This window comes from Patella vulgata, chromosome 3 (genome assembly GCF_932274485.2).
Source record: "Patella vulgata chromosome 3, xgPatVulg1.2, whole genome shotgun sequence".
NCBI classification, from domain to species: domain Eukaryota; kingdom Metazoa; phylum Mollusca; class Gastropoda; family Patellidae; genus Patella; species Patella vulgata.
Genome location: NC_065881.2, coordinates 49,764,087 through 49,784,657, shown reverse-complemented (window position 1 = coordinate 49,784,657; position 20,571 = coordinate 49,764,087). Strand labels below are relative to the sequence as shown.

The following is a 20,571-nucleotide window of genomic DNA, read 5'->3' as shown; positions in this document are numbered from 1 at the left end:
ATGCATATAAATCTCAGCTAAAGACGTTCCTGTTTACAGAAGCATTTCAGTGTGGGCATATAAAAATTATATTGTAGTATTGTGAATGAATAGATTGCAAATTTGTGTTAATGAGATTTATTTATTTTTGTAAATATATAGGTATTACATGTATATAATATGTACATATGGGGCATTTGACATAATTATCGAAATATATTATTATTATATGACAATTGCTAGTGCTCAATAAACTGTATCTTTGGTAATATCTCCATATTTCTGGGGGATCTCCGGCCAGACTTACCTGTACATACCTGTAATTAATTGTGTAAATATGAACTAGAGGTGATAGTAGGGTACTGGAATCTGCTGAGGTTTGCCGAGTGGGGGGGGGGGGGGGTGTAGTACAATAACAGAAATGAAAGTAGAAATCTCACGAGATACGTGACATTAAGAGATGTAAACGTGCCGAATCTCTTACGTCTGATGCCGGAGAAAAATTCTATTTTGATGGCATATTCTCGGATTTCTGATCATATTTTGAATAGGGTTTATGTTTTAAATAAATAAACACGCTAAGAAATGTTGACGATTATTTTGATTGGAATAATGTAAGTAGTTAATTGTTTTAGACAATAGTGCATGCTAGAGTCGAATGCGATTATTTAGTAGTTGGTGTCACTTGCTTGTTGTGGTAGAGCTACGTTTACTGCCACATAAATTTCGGGATGTCATCTTTTTACCTTCCGTATATAAATCCACACGGAGTATAAGACGAATGCCGGACTTCTGAAAAATGTATCGACTTATGGAGGAATTTGAAACAGGTACTGATCGGCAATAGTCAGCTCACTTTCATTCTATGGTGTTACGATGTCATGTAATTTTGTAGGAATATTATTGACATAAATTTCAATACCGTACGGGAAGTAAACATGAAAAATAACGAGCTGCATCTATTTTTTTTTATTACATATGAATTTGAATATTTTGTTGAGACATGATTCTTAATTGTGGTTTAAACATGCCTGCTTAAATAACGATAATAGATATGCCCCTTTATTTTCGGGAAAAAATGTCGAACAATAAAAAATTTGAAATCGCATCACTGTGCTTGAGTTCGAATTTCATGAAAATCGGACCAATATTACCGGACATAATGGCCACCCGGATACGCAAATAGTGTAAATATGGTATATCAATGTTGTGGACCCTCTAGGGGCCACAATTTTGATCCGATTTTGATGAAACTTGAAATAAATATTTATTACTCAAAGATCTTGCCGGACATAATGGCTGCCCCTCATACGCAAATAGTGTAAATATATGGTATATCAAGGTTGTGGACCCTGTAGGGGCCACAATTTTGATCCGGTTTTGATGAAACTTTAAATACATATTTATTACCCAAAGATCTTGGTTCCTTTCAAAATTTTCGCATATCGGACCATAACTTCCTGAATTATGGGCCTGATTGTACAAAAAATCACGTTTTTAGCTTGTGGTTCCTCTAGAGGTCCCAATTTTTATCCAATTTAAAATATATAACCGTTAGAGACCATAATGATGGTTGAGTTCCGGATTTCTTGAAAATTGGACCAAAACTGACGGACAAAATGGCCGACCCGTGTACCCAAATAGTGTAAAATATGGTATATCAAGGTTGTGGATGCTCTAGAGGTCATAATTTTCATCCGATTTTGATGAAACTTGGAATGCATGTTTATATCCCAAAGATCTTGGTTCCTTTCGATATTCGCGCATATCAGATCGTAACTTCCTGAATTATGGCCCCTGATTGTACGGAAAATCACGCTTTTAAGTTGTGGTTCCTCTAGAGGTCATGATTTTTATACGATTTTAAAAAAACGAATAAATATTTCACCATTATACCCTAATGACAGCTGAGTTCGAATTTCGTGAAAATCGGACCAATATTGCCAGACAAAATGGCCGCCCCCCCTTACGCAAATAATGTAAAAATATAGTATATCAAGGTTGTGGACCCTCTAGAGGTCTTAATTTTGATATGATTTTGATTAAACTTGAAATATATCTTTATAACCCAAAGATCTTTGTTCCTGTCGATATTCTCGCATATCGGATTGTAACTTCCTGAATTATGGCCCTTGATTGTTTTGCTTGTTCTCTATCCATCTCTTGCAAAATGTGGGCCTATCCTGCCTGGCAACGGCTGGTTTTATTTTATACACATTCTTACAAAGGCTTAATTTTTAAAATAATGGTACAGAATTTTTATTTTAAAGCAAATTTCAATTATTGTTGTCACGTGACAATTGTGCCGTTTGTCTTTCATCGACGAATGAATAAAAACTTTTATTCTGGAATATTACTCATGTGAACTACAAGCTAGTACGTGAATTAAATATGGAAAATTTTCAAAACGTGTTACTCATTATTTTTGTGGTAATAAACATACATTAAAATAGGACATTCTCCATAACAAATTACCAAGAATTATTTTTGTTGAAGTTTAGTTTTTTAAAGGGAATGTAAGTAGTAGTTATTAGCACACTTTCCGAGGTGTATCGGTGAATATCAGGACAGTTTTGGTCGAGGGGCCCAGCCGAGGCGGCTCCCGACCAAAACTGTCCTGATATTCACCGATACACCGAGGAAAGGTGCTAATAAGTTACTTACATCACATTTCTATCGAGTATTGTGAAGCAAAGTGTGAAAAATAGTATTTATTATCGAATCATTTCAACCGAAAAGTGACAAACATTCTGCTCTTTCATTATTTATCCCTTTCTGAGCCTCACGTTACATTTCATGGTAGAATGATTTCGCAGTGGAGAGACGACCTGAGTAGTATTTACACGTGCGTCTTGCTATGATACTCTGAGCGTAAAACAATCACGTGTTTGTTTAGACCACATCGTCAAAACAACTTGTCTATGGCGTAGAGGACTGCGATATTATTAAATGTAGTGTAAAGGAAATGCGAAACGTGGGTCATTCCTGGTGAAAGTATGCATCGGCGGATGGTTCTTCCGTTGAAATTTATTTGTAATAAAGTTTATGACTTTCTAGGCGTTTTTTTCATCCTGCTTATTTTCAATGCCTGTGAAGTGTCCAGCAAGAGAACTGCGCCTTCTATCATCACAATTAATTAAAATAATTATTCAATATTCTAATTTATATATTTTGCATATTAATATAAATCAAACCAAATTATGAAATAGATGCCAATTGATATGTATAATAATTGATTTTTGTAATATGTTGTTATGTTAATTTAATGTCATTGTATATGTTTTTGAACTGCCATGTAGTTTCCCCCATTTTGTTTTGTTACTATGATTTTGACTAGTTGTTTCATGTACATTGGTTAGAGCATCGTTCTCAATTGCGATCTGGGTCGGACTAAACTTCCTCTACTTATTGCTTGATAGATATCCGCTACTTATTGCTTGATAGATATCTAAAACGGGTATCAGAAATGATCAGTACTCTTTCTGTACATTTCTGATACATGGATACTTTTAAGCATGTATTGCAATTAAACAGGACAGTTTTATCAAAGGTTGCCAGTGGCAACGAGTAGAAGTGGGATGTAAGCTTTTAATTAATCCATTTCCTACGGGACCTCATTTGGGACCTCATTTGGGACCTCATTTGGGTTCGTTTTGAAATGGATTAAGAACCCTGCTTTGAACTATTGCTAAATCATGGTTGCGGTTAAGGTGGATTTCAGGGTAAAACTGGCGACACCATGGGTCAAACAGTGTTATAATGAAAGTCCTGAAAACATTTACAATATTGAGGTCTCTCTATAGCATTCTATTGATGGGAAACACTGGTGTATCTGTTATTGTAAACATTTCATTTGTGTAAGTATAGTTAATGTGTACAAATTCTGCTTGTTTTTAGTTCGATAAATGAAGATAAAGAAATCCATGAAAGAGAATCAGAATCATTGACAAACAAATTAAAGGTGAGAAGTTCATACTGGATAATTGTCTTTCTTTGGATGTGTTCATTTGACATTTAATTTCAACTGTAGTCTTGTGCCTTAATTCTATTTTCCTATTTAGGAGGAGAATGGTTCTTATTTGATATGATTTTATTGTTATTATTTAAATTTAATTGTTGAAATGAATTTAAATTTAATTGTATGATAAAATGAATTAAATTAAATGGTATGATAAAATGAATTTAAAGTTAATTGTTAGTTAAAATGAATTTAAAGTTAATAGTTAGTTAAAATTAATTGAGTATATGTATGAAATACAAAGGTTATGGACCCTCTAGCGGTCACAATTTTTATCCAATTTTGATGAAACTTAAAACCTATCTTTATATTCCAAAAATCTCAGTCTCATTTGATGATTTCGCATTTCAGACCATAACTTTCTGGATTATGGCCCCTGATTGTACAAAAAATCCTTTTTGTTTTTAGCTTGTTCTCTATCCATCTCTTGCAAAATGTGGGCATATTCTGCCTGGCAGCCGCTGGTTGTTACTTAATATGAATTAATCCTATTTGTAAACTAGTAGATCTTCACGTATTTTTGACAGGCATCAGAAGCAGAACAGAAATGTTTAGCTCGACAGGTAGCAGATGTAACAGCTGAAAATCGTCAACTTCATGCACAGGTTAAGATGTTGGAAAGAACATATAGGTACATATCCGAAATTACTATTTATTTAATGAACTTCAGTTTTGGTTGACATTGGGCAAGAATCTAAAGTATTAGATATTTATTTATTTTGTATTGTCTTATTCAGCAAAGCCCAACAAAAATTAGCAGTTTTCCATAAAGCAGTTGAACAATCTGAAAATAAAGAAATGATAACACAAGAACAATTAGCCAATTTAATTAAAGTTGTAAGTACCATAATTATCTTCATTAATGACTAGAATGTCATGGTTCAAATCATGATGTTAGCTGAGAAGAATCTTGGGATTTTTCAAATCCAGTTCCTACTTGTCAGGTGTAGAGCCAGTAAGCTTGACAAGCAAAATGTTGCCTATTTGTTTGGCTGGGATGAAGAAACACGAGTTTAGTCATAATAAATTCTTGACATATAGATCGGCGGGAATCCGCCATGCCATAAAATATAATAATTGTTTATCTTTTTTTTTTACTTTTAGGCAGAATTAACAGCTTTAGAAAGAGATACTTATGCCAAAGCTGTAAGTTGTCAAATTGTTATAAAATGCTATGTTATAGATTATCGTGTATTGTGCGAAATGTATTTTATTGTTAAAATTCTACAATAATTGTTTGGAAACTGATCACACTTGAGAATATTTGACTTGTTGGATTAGTTGGATCAGAAAATGATAAAGTATATTTTAATTGAAAATTTTGCAGGCTAAAGAACAAGAAAAAGAAAGTAAACAAACATTAAATAAAATGTTAGAAAGATCTGTTACTGTAGGTAAATTAGAAGAAAGATTAAAGGTAAGTTCTGAAAGCAAAAATGCCCCCTCCACCCTGTATAAATTTTGAGAAATACAATGTACTTCACATCAGTTAATATCAGTTTAATTTCCAGATTTTATCGGTCAACAGTCTTTGACCAGTTTATTAGATTAAATTCTAATTTGATGTTTTTCAAATTTTAATGTGTTTTTTGTTTGTTTTATATTTTAAATTTTATATTTGACCAGACCCAGTTTTACATAACAATTGAACATGTTTTATTATCTTCTTGTGCACTATTAACAGCCCATGAAAACACCCCAAGCCATCCTCCACTCATCTATGTATAAACCAATGGAAGTCTTGTGCTTAACAGAGCTGACATTAGACATATGAACAGTAGTCATTTCCAATTTATTGTAGAAAATCAGAACCAAAAAGATCATACAAATTGAAAAATAAATTTAATTAGATTGACCTATAAGCAATCTTTGAAGTACATTTTGAAATTTGTAAGGTACAGCTAGAACATCCAACTGTTACACAGATATTGCATGTCAACAATTATATATATTTCTAATTACAGCTATACAAAATGAAAGCTGCTTCAAAACTATCAACAGTTGCTGAAAGGTAAAGTAAGAGGGCTAATTAGAATCCACATAATCTTCAATGTTTAAAACAGTTTTCAATATTGTGTGTCTTATATTAAGATCTGTTCCATGAAATTATGGACTGACAAGATAACAGTAGTGTCCAATTTTCAAATTTGCTGATTTAATAACTTCACCACATTATGACTCTGGAATAGGGTCATCTGTTTAACCTTGTTTATTTTCTCTGTTTCCTTTCCACTGCTAAATAAACATTTTTGTCTTGAAATGTTGCGGATGTTAATCTCCTTTTCTCTTTGACGTCTTAAAATCCAAATAAGACTTTGATGTTGGTTTAATTATTATTGTATTTAACAGGTTGAAAGAACAAGATGAATCATTTCAAAGACAGCGTCAGGAATATGAACGAGAAATTAAATATCTACGCCTTGTTATTAGCGAAAAAGAACAATTGTTGGGTTCAGTGATTAATGAAAAAAAGTGAGTATAAGTGATATTAAAATGACCCAACCTCTTTTTTTTCTGTCCATTCCAAAAATATACAATAGTAACTAATTAACGGAGACATTAGTTTTTATATAGTTACATTAGTACGTAGATGTATATTGTCGTCAACCTCATCCAGCCGGCGGTCTGGCATCCACAATTAGTTGTGGCTCTGTAGAGGCTAAAGTTCATATTTGATTGACTTTAGATTTATACCCAGTGTTTAAGGTCATGTGACGCAGAAGCCTATTAATTTTCGACGATTTCCGATAATTACTGCCAAAGTTATGGCCCTTGATCACTTTTAAATATCTTTTGGATGCCGGAGAGGCTTAAATCTATACACAGCGGTTAAGGTCATGAGACGTGTGAAGTATATTGATTTTTACTGTATTGATCACATAGAATAGTTAGAAAAATCTTTTGGATGCTCTAGAGGCTACAGTTTATACACAAGTTATGGCCTTTGATCACTTTGAAAAGTCTTGTGGAAGCTCTAGAGGCTAAAGTTAATATCCAATTGACTTTAAATTTATACACAGTGTTTAAGGTTGTAAGACGAAGATATCCGATAATTACTGCCAGAGTTATGGCTCTTGATCACTTGGAAATATCTAGTGGATGCTCTAGAGGCTAAAGTTAATATCCTATTGACTTTAGATTTATACACAGTGTTTGAGGTGATAAGACAAAGAAGCCCAGTGATTTTCAATGATTTCCAATAATTACTGCTAGAGTTATGGCCCTTGATCACTTTGAAAAATCTTGTGGATGCTCTAGAGACTAAAGTTAATATTACTGCCAGAGATTTTGAATGAGATCTGATAATTACTACCAGAGTTATGGCCCTTGAACACTTTGAAAAATCTTGTGGATGCTCTAGACACCAAAGTTATCATCCGATTGACTTGAAACAAACAAGTATATTGATTTTCAATAAATTTTGATAACTTGAACATCTAAATCCATGATATTAAATGTTTCGTATGCTAAACGTTAGCATGGGGCAGAACTAAAAGCCAAACAAATTCTAATGATTTTCTGATAATTACTTGAAGATACATTATTGGAGATTAGATAAAGAGCTGGCAGTTCTCACTATAATAGTTAAAAACTAGATAATGTAAAGGGAATTTGATGAAAATTTCAGTCAAATTGATCCACCTTCAACCGATATTTTAGCGATTGAATTTTAGGCCTAGCCTCGATCATCATTAATAATGTCGGTTTGATAAAAAACATACTCTCTATTATCCATTTCATAATTAAATCATGAATGAAAGTCAAACAGCAAATCGGAACCTAATCCAATAAACATCGCAGGCTAGCGATGACATCGAGAGTTGATTATGGTCTGGATAAGTTAATTAATGTCTAATTGTCCCCCGCCTTTCGAAGAAAGCAGGGGACCATTAAAATGGGTTCGTCTGTCTGTCTGTTCGTCCGTCCGTCACACTTTTTGGGACACAATAACTCTCGTTCTAATTGAGCTAGAATGTTCAAACTTGGTGTAGGTGTTTATTGGGTGTATAGGGTTCGAAGATGAGCATTTTCTGCTTCGCGGAAAGCAGAGATAAGCAATTTGATGGGTTGATGCTTTGGGACACGATAACTTAAGTTCTAATTAAGTGAGAGTGATGAAACTTGGTGTATAGTTTGATTACGCCAATATCTTGACTATGTTTGATAATGAGCATTTTCTGCTTAGGGTAAGCAGAGCGATAAGCAATTTGATTGGCTGATATTTTGGAATACAATAACTCTCCTTCTATTTGAGTTAGAATGTTCAAACTTGGTGTAGGTGTTTATTAGGTCAATGCCTTGATGGAGTTAGAAGATGAGAATTTTCTGCTTAGGGTAGGACACGATAACTTTAGTTCTAATTAAGTGAGAGTGAGGATAATTGGTGTATAGCTTTATTACATCAATACCTTGACCAAGTTCAATAATGAACATTTTCTGCTGAGGGTAAGCAGAGCGATAAGCAATTTGATTGACTGAGTCTTTGGAACACAATAACTCTCCTTCTAATTGAGGTAGAATGTTCAAACTTGGTGTAGGCGTTTATTAGATGAATGCCTTGATGGTGTTCGATGATGAACATTGTCTGCTTACGGTAAGCAGAGATAAGCAATCTGATTGGTTGATGCTTTGAGGCTCGATAACTTGGCGATGAAACTCTAAATATAGATTCATTATATCCATGCCTTGACTAATTTCGATGATGAGCAATTTGATTGGTCAAGACTTTGGAACATAACAACTCTGCTTTTAATTGAGGTAGAATGTTTAAACTTGATGTAGATGTTCATTATGTGAATGTCTTGACTGAGTTTAATGATTAACATTTCGAGCTGAAGCTAAGCAGAGCTAATCAATTTCATTGGTCGATGCTTTGGGACAAGATAATCTTGATTCTATCTGATAGAGTGATGATGAAACTTAGTGTATAGTTTGATTGCACGTTACTTTTGAAAAAAATAAATATGCAATTAATTAATATGTATCTATTTATTTGGGGATTTCTGCGGGTGACATCTGCAATAGGCAGATTTAGCTCTTGCATAATGTATGCTTAATCAGTTGTTACTCTTAATCAGATTTTAGTGTATTATAAATGTTTCATTACTGACAATAGAAAAAATATGCAACAACTCTTGTTGACTGCTCGGACGACTTAGCTGCTGTTGCCTGGCAACCTATCTTTGCAGATTTTGTGATCATTCTTTACAATTATTAAAAAAATAAAATATTTATTACAGATCTGTAGAAGATGATTTAGAAAATATGTGGCAAGCAGCAAATTCAGAAAATATGCGTTTAAAAGACACAATTAGAAAAACACGCAAACCGGGACAAATTGATGATATTGAAGATGATGAATTGTTAACACTCCCAGCTGATAAAGATAATCGTCTTGATGAATAAATCGGGTTATCTTTCTTAGGCTCCTATCAGTCTCCGAACCATAGAGTATTCTATTTTTCCGTCCATTGAATCATAGAGAATTCCATTAGTCAATTGCATATTTACATTATTTAAATTATTTATGAATCCATAATATTATCAATTACAATATGAATTAGATATTAGATAGAGTAATTCTTTCCATTATAATACCTCATTCATTTATTTAAAGGTATTGTCCTCCCACTGCTAAAGACCCCAATGCGCAAGCGAATTATTGAAATAAAATTAAACCATATGTTAGTCCCGAAATGACCTAGTTTGTGTCGAGTGGACGTTAAACCCCATTTCTCTTTCTCTCTTAAAGGTATTGTATACACATTTAAAAGATTAATAGTGTAGAAAATTTGATATCTTTAATTTGGTTACAAGGAATACACTATAGTTATAACATATTTCCAAAGAAATTATAGACGTGGAATTGGTACATATAAATCTTATCGCTGTGTAATAAGATATTTGCAGTAGTAAGTGGAATTGTAAAATAATTTAGGTACCAGTACATTAAAGTTTATCATTTTATAAGTCCATATGGAAATGTGGTCATATATGTAATCATCCTCGGTATCTCCAGTGGTCTCATTCCATTCTACTTCACTATACCCTGGGTTTTATCCATATAGTATTCACATATTCAGATTATCTGCCCTTGATCATAGCCATATTGTTTACGTTCACAACAATGTGGCTGCTTGTTCGCTCGATTATGGCAAAGTTTGCTATTAATTTAATATAAAAGTGACATATAGATGGGAAAGATGTTTTTTTGCCGGTCAAGCATATCTTGTTATTTGTCGATAAAAGTAGCACAATCATCAAGAGCAGATAATTTGAATGGGACCACATGGAATTCCGAGGATGATATGTGATGTGACTATTTGTAGATACTATTATTTTATCAGTTTAACTGGCTAATTAACATGCAATGTGCGTGTGTTTTTAAGGAGGATATGATGTTTGTTAATGATTTTTAAGTCTGTATCCAGAAACCAGTCACAAAGCTGATTTACACTTTTAGACGTGTATGTTCTTATTATTAGCCCTGGTATTGCTTAGGGCTTTAATGTTTTTATAAACCCCAATTTGTTACATTTTATTAATGTGGACATATATTATTGTCATCTGTGTCGATCAATCTATCCAACTTTTATCGTGAATGTGCGATATTCAACAGTTTTTGTCAGATTTTTATACGCCTATATTTTCATGTGGACGTATATTGTCGTCGCCCCTGTCCGTCCGTCTGTCTATCTGTTCGTCCACAATTTGTGGACACTCTCTACAGGTCACAATTTTTGTTTGATTTTGACGAAACTTAAAATATAGGCCTATCTCCCAAAGATCTCAGTTCCTTTCGATATTGGCATATATCAGACCATAACTTCATGGAATATATATCACTGTTACACCATAATGATGGTTGAATTCGAATTTCGTGGTAAACCGACCAAAACTGCTGGACAAAATGGCAATCCCTCGTACGCATATATCACAAAGAACTTGGTTCCATTCGATAATCTCGTATATCCGAACAGAACATCCTGGATTTTGGACCCGGCTGTATTCATTTTTAAATAAACATTTTAAATATATCACCGTTACACATCAATGAGGATTGAGTTGAAATGTCTTAAAGATCTGACCCAAACTGCCGGACAAAATGGCTGCTCGGACAATCATGATTTGAGCTTCTGGACCCTCTAGAAGTCACAATTTTTATCAGATTTTATATCCCAAATATCTCAGTTCATTTCGATACTCACACATTTTAGATCATAACTACCTGGATTATGGCCCCTGATTGTACGGAAATTCGCTTTTATTTTTAGCTTGTTCTCTATCCATCTCTTGCAAAATGTGGGCATATCCTGTCTGGTTTAAAATTTGAAGGGATTGATGATAAGAAAGAACCCTATTGAAATTAAAAGTTCTCGATGGTATTGTTCATGAAGGTATAGCCTACAATTTTGACATTTAACACATATGGATGTAACACAAGACAATGTTCTCAATGGAATGTTTTAAAAAAAATTGTGGTATTGTTCATTGTGGCAAAAGAATGAAACCTATTGAATTTCAACAATTTTTCATAGTAATTTTCAAATAGCTTGGATGAGTTAGTTTCTTGTTCACATTTTGATGTTAAAGCTTGTGAACACAACATAGAATAAAGTTTGCAATGGTTTTGTCAAAGCTAAGTGTTATTAATACGGGAATGAACAGGAGGCCTTCTGAAATTCAGAATAATTTGACTGTATATTTCGTAGTTAATTCTGCCTGTCCACTTTCAAATTTTTGGATCGTAATTTTATAACATGTTAACAGAATTAATTTTCCATTCACGTTTTCACTTTGAAAGGTTAGAAAAGTACAGGCTCTTCTAGGAGTCTATAATAGTATTTTTAAAATTTTCTCTGTGGGATTTATTGACAATAATTTTTTGATTTGGCATGGCAACTTTGCTCGTGGGCTTTATTTTGTTAATAGAAGTACAGTTAATGTCAGATTATCTAACCATAAGCCAAATGTTGTTTTTTTTTTAAATATTGAAGATGTACTGAAGGGAAAAAAAGTCATTTGTAAAATATCAGCAATTAGTATCCATTTCACATTATGTATTATCTTGTATTATCTTTATGCCTATTGGTTAACATTATACCTTTTAAAAAAACAAAACATACTCCGTAGCTTGATATAAGCATGTCCTAACTGTGATAAATAAATTTATTTTATTATGATTTGTATTTTTTTTTTTTACACGTAATATTCTGTAATCCAATGTTCTTAACCTATCTTTGGCTCAACTCAAAATATATAATTTCGGTATCTTTATTTCAATAAATCTTTCATGCAGAAGTGGCATGAGATTTGAGAAAATCCATGTGGTTATGTAGACGAATATACTCCTTGTTAGGTACTACCAGCCTGGAATTGATACCGATTCAATGAATAACCTTATCCAAAAGGTACTTTAGACCGTTCTTCCCACTCCTGTTAGCTCAAAAGCCTTTAAAAGATAAGGAGTGCATAATGCAATTGGTGTGCTTTGCTTCTGCCTTTATGTATCTTGAAAGACACCATGATGATAGCTCGCTACCCCAAATCAAGCTGTACCATTAAAGAACATGTTGACCACATCAGTGTTTCCCTAAGTTTAGCAAAACTTGAAATATAGGATTATCTCCTTAAGATCTCGGTTCCTTTCGATATTGGCTTGTATCGGACTGTAAATTCATTGATTATGGCCCCTGATTGTACGAAAACTCACGTTTTTAGCTTGCGGACCCTATAGAGGTCACAATTTTTATCTGATTTTGTTGAAATTTTAAATGTAATTTATAACCCATAGATCTTGGTTCCTTCCGATATTCGTGCATATTGGACCGTAACTTCCTGAATTATGGCCCCTGATTGTACGAAAAATCACGTTTTTTAGCTTGTTAAAATCACGTTTGTTATTACCATGAAAACATATAGCACATGTCCCCATTCAGCAAAAGTTTAGTATGCAAAAGTGATATTTGTGGACATGTAACTTTTGTCTACTGAAAGCTCATAACACTAAACAGGAACCAGTGGACATTTCGCCTACAAAACACATTGTCAGGGGTCTAAACATTAAAGTTTGTGTAAATGTATTTTTAAAATGGGTCATTACATGACAGCGTTCACAATAGCTCAATATTTCTTAAAATTGAACTCATTCCTGTGCATATTACCAGTATATAACTAACATGGCATTATGTCCATCAGAATGTGGACCTGTTTTAAAAGTTCAATTTGCATAAACGATATGTCCATATGGAACCAATTTGCAAGAAGTCAGGAACCAATTTCATTCAAATGGTCATCTCGATTTGTGTAGTACCAACCAATATATAACATATATATAGTATATCATGTTCGGATAATTCCCTGATTTGAAATAGGAATTCAAAAGTTTAAAATGCGATTTTCTTGAAACAAGAAAAATAGACATTTTACATATGCATACTCCGCCATGATGTATCACTGTTGCACCTTAATGACGGTTGAGTTCAAATTTCGTGAAAATCGGACCAAAACTGCCTGACAAAATGGCCGCCCCTCGACTGCAAACAGTGTAAAAATATGGTATATCAAGGTTGTGGACCCTCTAGAGCTCAGAATTTTGATCCGATTTTGATGAAACTTGAAATACATGTTTATAACCCAAAGATCTTGGTTCCTTTCGATATTTGCGCATATAGGATCGTAACTTCCAGAATTATGGTCCGTAAGACTGTACAAAAAATCTTGTTTTTGACATGTGGTCCCTCTAGAGGTCACAATTGTTATCCCATTTAAAAATGAAAAATATTACTTTGCGTCTTAACAAAAATAATGTTTCTCACATTTACATATAGTATACTTCAGTCTACTCTGTTAGGGTTTTTTTTTGGGGGGGGGGGCATGCCCAACCCCTAGGGGAAGAGCCAGCCCATTTTCTTTTTGTGTGTCGCCTACATGCCACAATGTTTAATTGATTGTCTTGAAAAATGTTCATATGAATTCCTTACACCCCAAAGGATGATCCCTATTGTTTTTGGTGCACGCCCATTTCTTGTATTTATTTGTTTTGTCATCTACAGGCCACATTTCTTAACATTACCTTGAAACTTTGCATACTTATTCCCTCTATCCCAAGGAACATCCCTATTGTTTGTGGTGAATGCCCAACCCCCAGGGGCAGAGCCACGCCCATGTTCTTTTTGTGTGTCAATTACAGGCCGCAATTCTTGAAAAGGAAAACCCCTATTGTTTTTTGGTGATTGCCCAACCCTCACAGGCAGAGCCACGCCCATCGTTTCTGAATGGATCAGCTTGGTACTTGGAATATGCATTCCTTAGTTATAGCCTAAGGGCCCAATGTTTGCCTATAGCGCCCGAGGGCCACAATTCTGAATGGATTATCTTGAAACTTTGTATACTAATTCCTTATACCCTAAGGGTGACAACTATTAATGTTGGTGCACGATTGGTCAAGACTTTTGAACATAACTCTGATTTTAATTGAGGTAGAATGTTTAAACTTGATGTGGATGTTCATTAGGTGAATGTCTTGACTGAGTTCAATGATTAACATTTTGAGCTGAAGCTAAGCAGAGCTAAGAAATTTCATTGGAGGTCTATGCTTTGGGACAAGATAATCTTGATTCTATCTGATAGAGAGTGATGAAACTTAGTGTATAGTTTGATTGCTCATACTTTTGGAAACAATAAATGTGCGATTAATTAATGTTTCATCTATATATTTCGGGATTTCGGCATGGGACATCAGCCTCACTGTTGGCTTGTTTTTATCTGTAAATACTCTACAACTTGCAATAATTAACAGACTTTGTTCAAATTCATTTCAATGACAGTGGTGGTGCCTATTTATATTGATGCATATAAATTTCATATATATCGGATAATAACTTTCATCAATCGAGCATTAACGAGGTTGAACAAAGTGAAACAAAGGCCATAACTCTAGACGTAATGAACAGAAATTATTGAAATTAAATAGGCTTCTTCGTCTAACTAATGTAAACCACATATATCTATTTTAAAACAATCGGATAATAACTTTTGGAGTGAGAGCGTTCACAAGAAATTGTAGACAACGGACATGCACATTTCCATGTGGGCTTATACAAACTACTTTTGTTTTTGTTCGGATTATTACTTCTTTTTTTTTTCCTCACGTTTTTGGAAAAAGTACATATTCTACAGAATTAAACTCAATTTTTCAAAAGACCCACAGTGGCTCAGTGAGTAATGCACTGCCTCGCTAACCAGGAAGTTTGCTACTGGAATTGACTGAGAGTTCCCCACACATTTTTCCTTGTCACTAGTGTGTGTGTGTGTGTGTGAGAGAGAGAAGGGGAGTGTCCACTCGACAGGAACTGTGCCATTTCTGGAAATTAATGTATAAGTGTATGATTGGGTTGTATAAAAACTATCAAACCGGTTTCGAGAACAGGTCTAGTTATTTATTTTTGAACTATTAAAGCAGGTACAGCCAGCTTTTTATCTACATTTTATATAATGCATCTTAAAAATCCCCAAAATTTTAGGAAATGTACAAACAAAAAATAAGCTATATAAAGTTTATTTCTAAAACTAAATTAAATATACAAATGTTTATACACAAAATATCTATACAAATAATTAAAAGAATGGAAACCTAATTTTTATTGGACAGGGAACCATTTCACAATAAAATTGTCTAAAAATGATAATAAAAAAAAAAAAAGAAAGCCAAATGATAGAATTTATCCATGATGAACTCTTAGCGTGATGTTGACAGGGAAGAGGATCTGTAACTTGATTTACTATGTGCCACGAAAATTATATACATATGTACATATCTATTTATATATTATAAATATATTATCACCGCCTTCCTCGACTTCTACTCCTTGATCGTCTACGTTCTGGTCGTTGTCTGTGAGGACTATTACTCTTTGCAGGTCGATCTCTGTGTGGACTAGGACTTCTCTTAGGTCGATCTCTGTGTGGACTAGGACTTCTCTTAGGTCGATCTCTGTGTGGACTAGGACTTCTCTTAGGTCGATCTCTAGGTCTACCTGGTGGAGGAGGAGGAGGACCCTGGGGGGAAAAAAAGTTTATTTAAGTTTAAATGCAGAAAACTTAAAAACACAAACAAATGAAACATGTATAAGAACACAGCACAATAAGTTACATATTTCAATATGTATTGTCCGTGGTACCAACAAATATCAAATTCAACTTCTAATTTTAATTAACTAAAAGGATTTGTGTCATGTTTTCTTGTTCACTTAAAAGTCTGCAATGTTGACAGTCTCTAAATTCAGAACTTCCAATGTTAAAGACCCAACAAAACATTTAGTATATTTAAAGGACAATATTGGTGCCAGTCATTATCACATATGTGATAGAACTGGTTAAACAAGTTCCAAATATTATTTTATCACAGAGATCATTGCTACGATAGATGAGTAATCAATGTTTCAACAATCGGAAGTGATGAACGCAAAAGGAAAACACGAGTTATCCCTCTATATAACTGACTGAAGTGACAGGTGGTAACAGATACATGGGCGAATTTCTGCTCACTAATAATTCCTTCAAAGATTAGAAGGAGCATTGTATACTCACCCTTTCCCTTTCTTTTTTTCTGGAATCTACTGCACTAACACCACCACTGTTTAATCGTTGCTTTCTTTCTAATTCTTCTTGTCTATCCAATTCTTGTCTTCGCTTTTCCCGTTCTAATTGTCTAGCTTTTCTAGCAGCTAATCTGCTTTCACTCTACAAAACAATCAAATTATAAAGTTTGTGTTCAGAGTAATAACTCTGAAATATCATGAGTATTACAGTCATTAGTATAAAACCAGTGTTCTAGAAAGAAAAAAGCATACTCTGCCTTTTGCAGGACACCCATTTCATCATATATAGCTATATTTTGGACCAACATTTATGAAAAAAAAAAAAAAAAAAAAAATGTATAAGTTACCTGTTCTTCTGTTAATGGTAACCAATATATACAAGGTGTTGATTTTGTTTTTTTAAATAAATCATCTAACAATTTAGCTGGTGGTTCTTCTACTTTCTTTTCTGGAAAAGACCAAAAACCAATATATAATACCGAACGATACTAAGTACCAATACCACAGTATAGACCAGTGGCTGCCAGGCAAGATACGCCTACATTTTGTAAGAGATGAATAGAGAACAAGCTAAAAACACAAGGACCATAATCCAGAAAGTTATAGTCTAAAATGCGCAAATATTGAAAGGGACCGAAAGGGACCGAGATATTTGGGATATAAAGATATATTTTAAGTTTCATCAAAATCAGATAAGAATTACATACTTTTACACACTTTTCGTACAAAGAGCAGCCATTTTGTCGGGCAGTTCGTTTCGATCTTCCCCTTCATAATGGTGGAATAGTGATATATTTAAATGGTTTTTAAAATCGGATAAAAAATCCACAAACTAAAAAGCACATTTTTTTCGTAAAATCAGGGGCCGTAATCCAGGAAATTACAGTCTGATATAGCGAATGGAACCAAGATCTTTGGGACATAAACATATCTTTTAAGTTTCACCAAAATCAGATAACAATTGTGACTTCTAGAGGGTCCACAACCTTGGTATGACATACTTTCACATCATTTGAGTACAAGGAGCCGCCATTTTGTCAGGCAGTTTGGTTCGATTTTCACAAAATTGGAACTCAACCGTTATTAGGGAGAAATGGCGGTAAATTGGATAGAAATTGTGACCTCTAGAGGGTCCACAAGCAAAATATGTGATTTTGCGTACAATCAGAGGTCATAATCCAGGAAATAACAGACCGATATGCGCAAATATCAAAAGAACCACAATCTTTGGATTATAAACATCCAGTCCAAGTTTCATCAAAAGCGGATAAAAATTTTAACTTCTAGAGTGTCCACAACCTGGGTGTTACCTACTTTTACACTATTTGCATACAAGGAGCAGACATTTTGTCCAGCAGTTTCCATCAGATTTTTACGAAATTCGAAATCAACCTTCACTGTTGTGTAACGGTGACATATTTAAACGTTTTTTAAAATTGAATACAATTTGTGACTTTTAGCAGGTCCACAAGCTAAAAATGTGATTTTTCGAAAAAATCAGGGGCCATAATCCAGGAAGTTACGTTGAGATATGCACGCTTATTGAAAGGAACCATGATCTCTGTGATATAAACATAGATTTAAAGTTTCATCTAAACCGGATAAAATTTTTAGCCTGTAGATGGTCCACAACCTTAATATACCATATTTTTACACTATTTGCTGCGAGGGGCGTTCATTTTGTCCGGCAGTTTTGGTCTTATTTTCATGAAATTTGAACTCAACCAACATGACCGGTGTAACAGTGATATTTGCAAACTTTTTTTTTTAATCGTATAATAATTGTGACCTCTAGGGGGACCAAAAGCTAAAAATGCGATTTGTCGTACAATCAGGGGCCATAATTCTGGGAGTTACAGTACGATATGTGCGAATATCGAAAGGAACCAAGATCTTTGGGTTATAAACATTGGATGAAAATTGTGACCTCTAGACTGTCCACAAGCTAAAAACACAATTTTTCGTACAATCAGGGCCCATAAACCATGAAGTTATAGTCCGATACATGCCAATATCGAAAGGAACCAAGATCTTTGGGAGACAGACCTATATTTCAAGTTTTGTCAAAACTGTGACCTGTAGAGTGTCCACAAACAAATTAAGACGGGCAGACAGAGTGACCGACGGACGGTCAGAGGCAGCAACAATATTTTCATGTGGACGTATAAAAATAGGTTATCAAATTTATTTATTTTCTCCATCGAAAATTCAATTCTGCAATCTCAATCCCAAAAGTGGATTTAGAAGTTGAAGACTAATTACAACTTGTGATAGATTTCAGGTTGACCAAATCATGTGGTCAAAATTGATCTTTATTCCCAGATCAGATAAAAATAAAAGATAACCCAAGTTGTTGTTTTATATCATGGAAATGAAAAAGCTTTGACAAAAATATTTAGATGGGTTGAAATTTTTAAAACAAATCACCAACAAAAACCCTTGGTCTGCATGACAGATGATTGGGGCATCTGTAAAACATGAATAGGACTATAATCAATAGCCTGTGGATGACATACCTTTCTTGTCTTTTTCTTTGTTATCTCTGCTTCTTCGTCGCTTTTCCCTTTCTGCAGAACGTGAATGACGCCTTCTCTCTCGCTCTTTTTCTCTTCTTTCTCGACTTCTTGATCTACTTCTTATCTTATCTCTATCCCATTCTCGAATAGGCTTTTCTTCTTTCTTTCTCTTTTCGCGACTCTCTCTCTCTTTTTCTCTTTCCTTTTCTCGTTCTTTTTCTTTATGAACATGTGGTCCAGGTTTAGCTCTAAGTATATCAGTTGTTTCATTACTGTCTTTATACTCTTCAAACTATAAAATAAAGATCAACTATTTAAGATGGAAACAATAAAAAAAAAATTGGGCTCACAAGTGAACACTGGTTTAAAGTCAGTCTTAAGCCCATTCCATACACAGTAATTCAAAAGAAGCTGTAATTAGCAATGCTTTCTATAAAGATTTGATCTGCTCTCATCTTGCAGCGATATTCAAAGATTCTACCATTTTACTGTTTAAACATACATTATGCAAGAGCTAAATCTGCTTATTGCAGGTCTTTTTTTAGGCCTGAAATGTTATACATTATGGGAGATTAGATAAAGAGCTGGCAGTTCTGACTATAATAGTTAAAAACTAGATAATGTAAAGAATTTGCTGAAAATTTCAGTCAAACTGATCCACTCTGAACAACCGGGGAATCAAAACCATGCCAGTTGACTCGATGACAGACCTTATGATTCAGCGCGCACATGCTAACCATTCGGCCATCCGACAAAACAGGCAAGGTTTTATAAACATTAAGGCATATCGTTAACATTGCCCTAGTCGTTAAATGCATCATACTAACTAACACCATGGGAATTTACAAACAATTAGTTAGACCATAATCATCATATCATACAGTATACCTCTTCTTTTGTTGAAAAATCTACTCGCAATACTTTAGGATTGGATGGTGGCCATCTTGTTCCATGTAAATTCTTTCTGGCATCTTCAGCACTTTCAGAGGTTTTATACTGGAAGAAAAATAATATCGTCATAACATGAGCTTAATGATTTATTGCTTAGCTTGTTACATGTAAATGCTTTGTGTCACTTGATTCAATGTGTTTTCAGTAAGTTGATTTGTATGAAATGAAATAGGGATTAACGTCCTACTGTTCTGCACCAACTGGGCTATGGAAGACAGGCATACGCCATACAGTATGCGATGAGGGAAATTTGGTCCGGGTAGCGGCACTATGGCCTACTATCATATCGAATTCCAACTGCCAAGGGATCTTTTACGTGCTCACCAATGTAAACACGGGACCACGGTTTTTCGTACCATCTAAACGACTAGACTGCTGTCCTTGTCAGGCCCCCTGTGGGTTGATTTGCATATATCCGCCAAAGACTATTTTGATTACCTTGCCAGAAGATTAATGTTGCTAATGTTTTAATTTCTAGATGACTTGATTATCAGTCATTATTTTA

General features: G+C 34.1%; 2 protein-coding genes across 5 annotated transcripts in view; one reads left to right on the top strand and one right to left on the bottom strand.

The window, feature by feature from the left end:
- LOC126815373 (centrosomal protein of 89 kDa) overlaps positions 1 to 12,180 on the top strand; it is a 48,978-nt gene extending 36,798 nt beyond the window's left edge. For both annotated transcript variants that reach the window (XM_050540968.2, XM_050540967.2), the window contains 8 exons: positions 3,877 to 3,940; positions 4,525 to 4,628; positions 4,735 to 4,834; positions 5,102 to 5,143; positions 5,325 to 5,414; positions 5,962 to 6,008; positions 6,347 to 6,469; positions 9,238 to 12,180. In XM_050540968.2, coding sequence (XP_050396925.1) covers positions 3,877 to 3,940; positions 4,525 to 4,628; positions 4,735 to 4,834; positions 5,102 to 5,143; positions 5,325 to 5,414; positions 5,962 to 6,008; positions 6,347 to 6,469; positions 9,238 to 9,403 — 736 coding nt within the window. In that variant the 3' untranslated portion in view covers positions 9,404 to 12,180. The remainder of the gene's footprint in view (positions 1 to 3,876; positions 3,941 to 4,524; positions 4,629 to 4,734; positions 4,835 to 5,101; positions 5,144 to 5,324; positions 5,415 to 5,961; positions 6,009 to 6,346; positions 6,470 to 9,237) is intronic.
- Positions 12,181 to 15,541: 3,361 nt separating this feature from the next.
- LOC126815370 (apoptotic chromatin condensation inducer in the nucleus) overlaps positions 15,542 to 20,571 on the bottom strand; it is a 38,597-nt gene continuing 33,567 nt past the window's right edge. For all 3 annotated transcript variants that reach the window (XM_050540958.2, XM_050540959.2, XM_050540961.2), the window contains 5 exons: positions 20,004 to 20,111; positions 19,116 to 19,407; positions 16,947 to 17,047; positions 16,589 to 16,741; positions 15,542 to 16,057 (listed from right to left, as the gene is read on the bottom strand). In XM_050540958.2, coding sequence (XP_050396915.2) covers positions 15,842 to 16,057; positions 16,589 to 16,741; positions 16,947 to 17,047; positions 19,116 to 19,407; positions 20,004 to 20,111 — 870 coding nt within the window. In that variant the 3' untranslated portion in view covers positions 15,542 to 15,841. The remainder of the gene's footprint in view (positions 16,058 to 16,588; positions 16,742 to 16,946; positions 17,048 to 19,115; positions 19,408 to 20,003; positions 20,112 to 20,571) is intronic.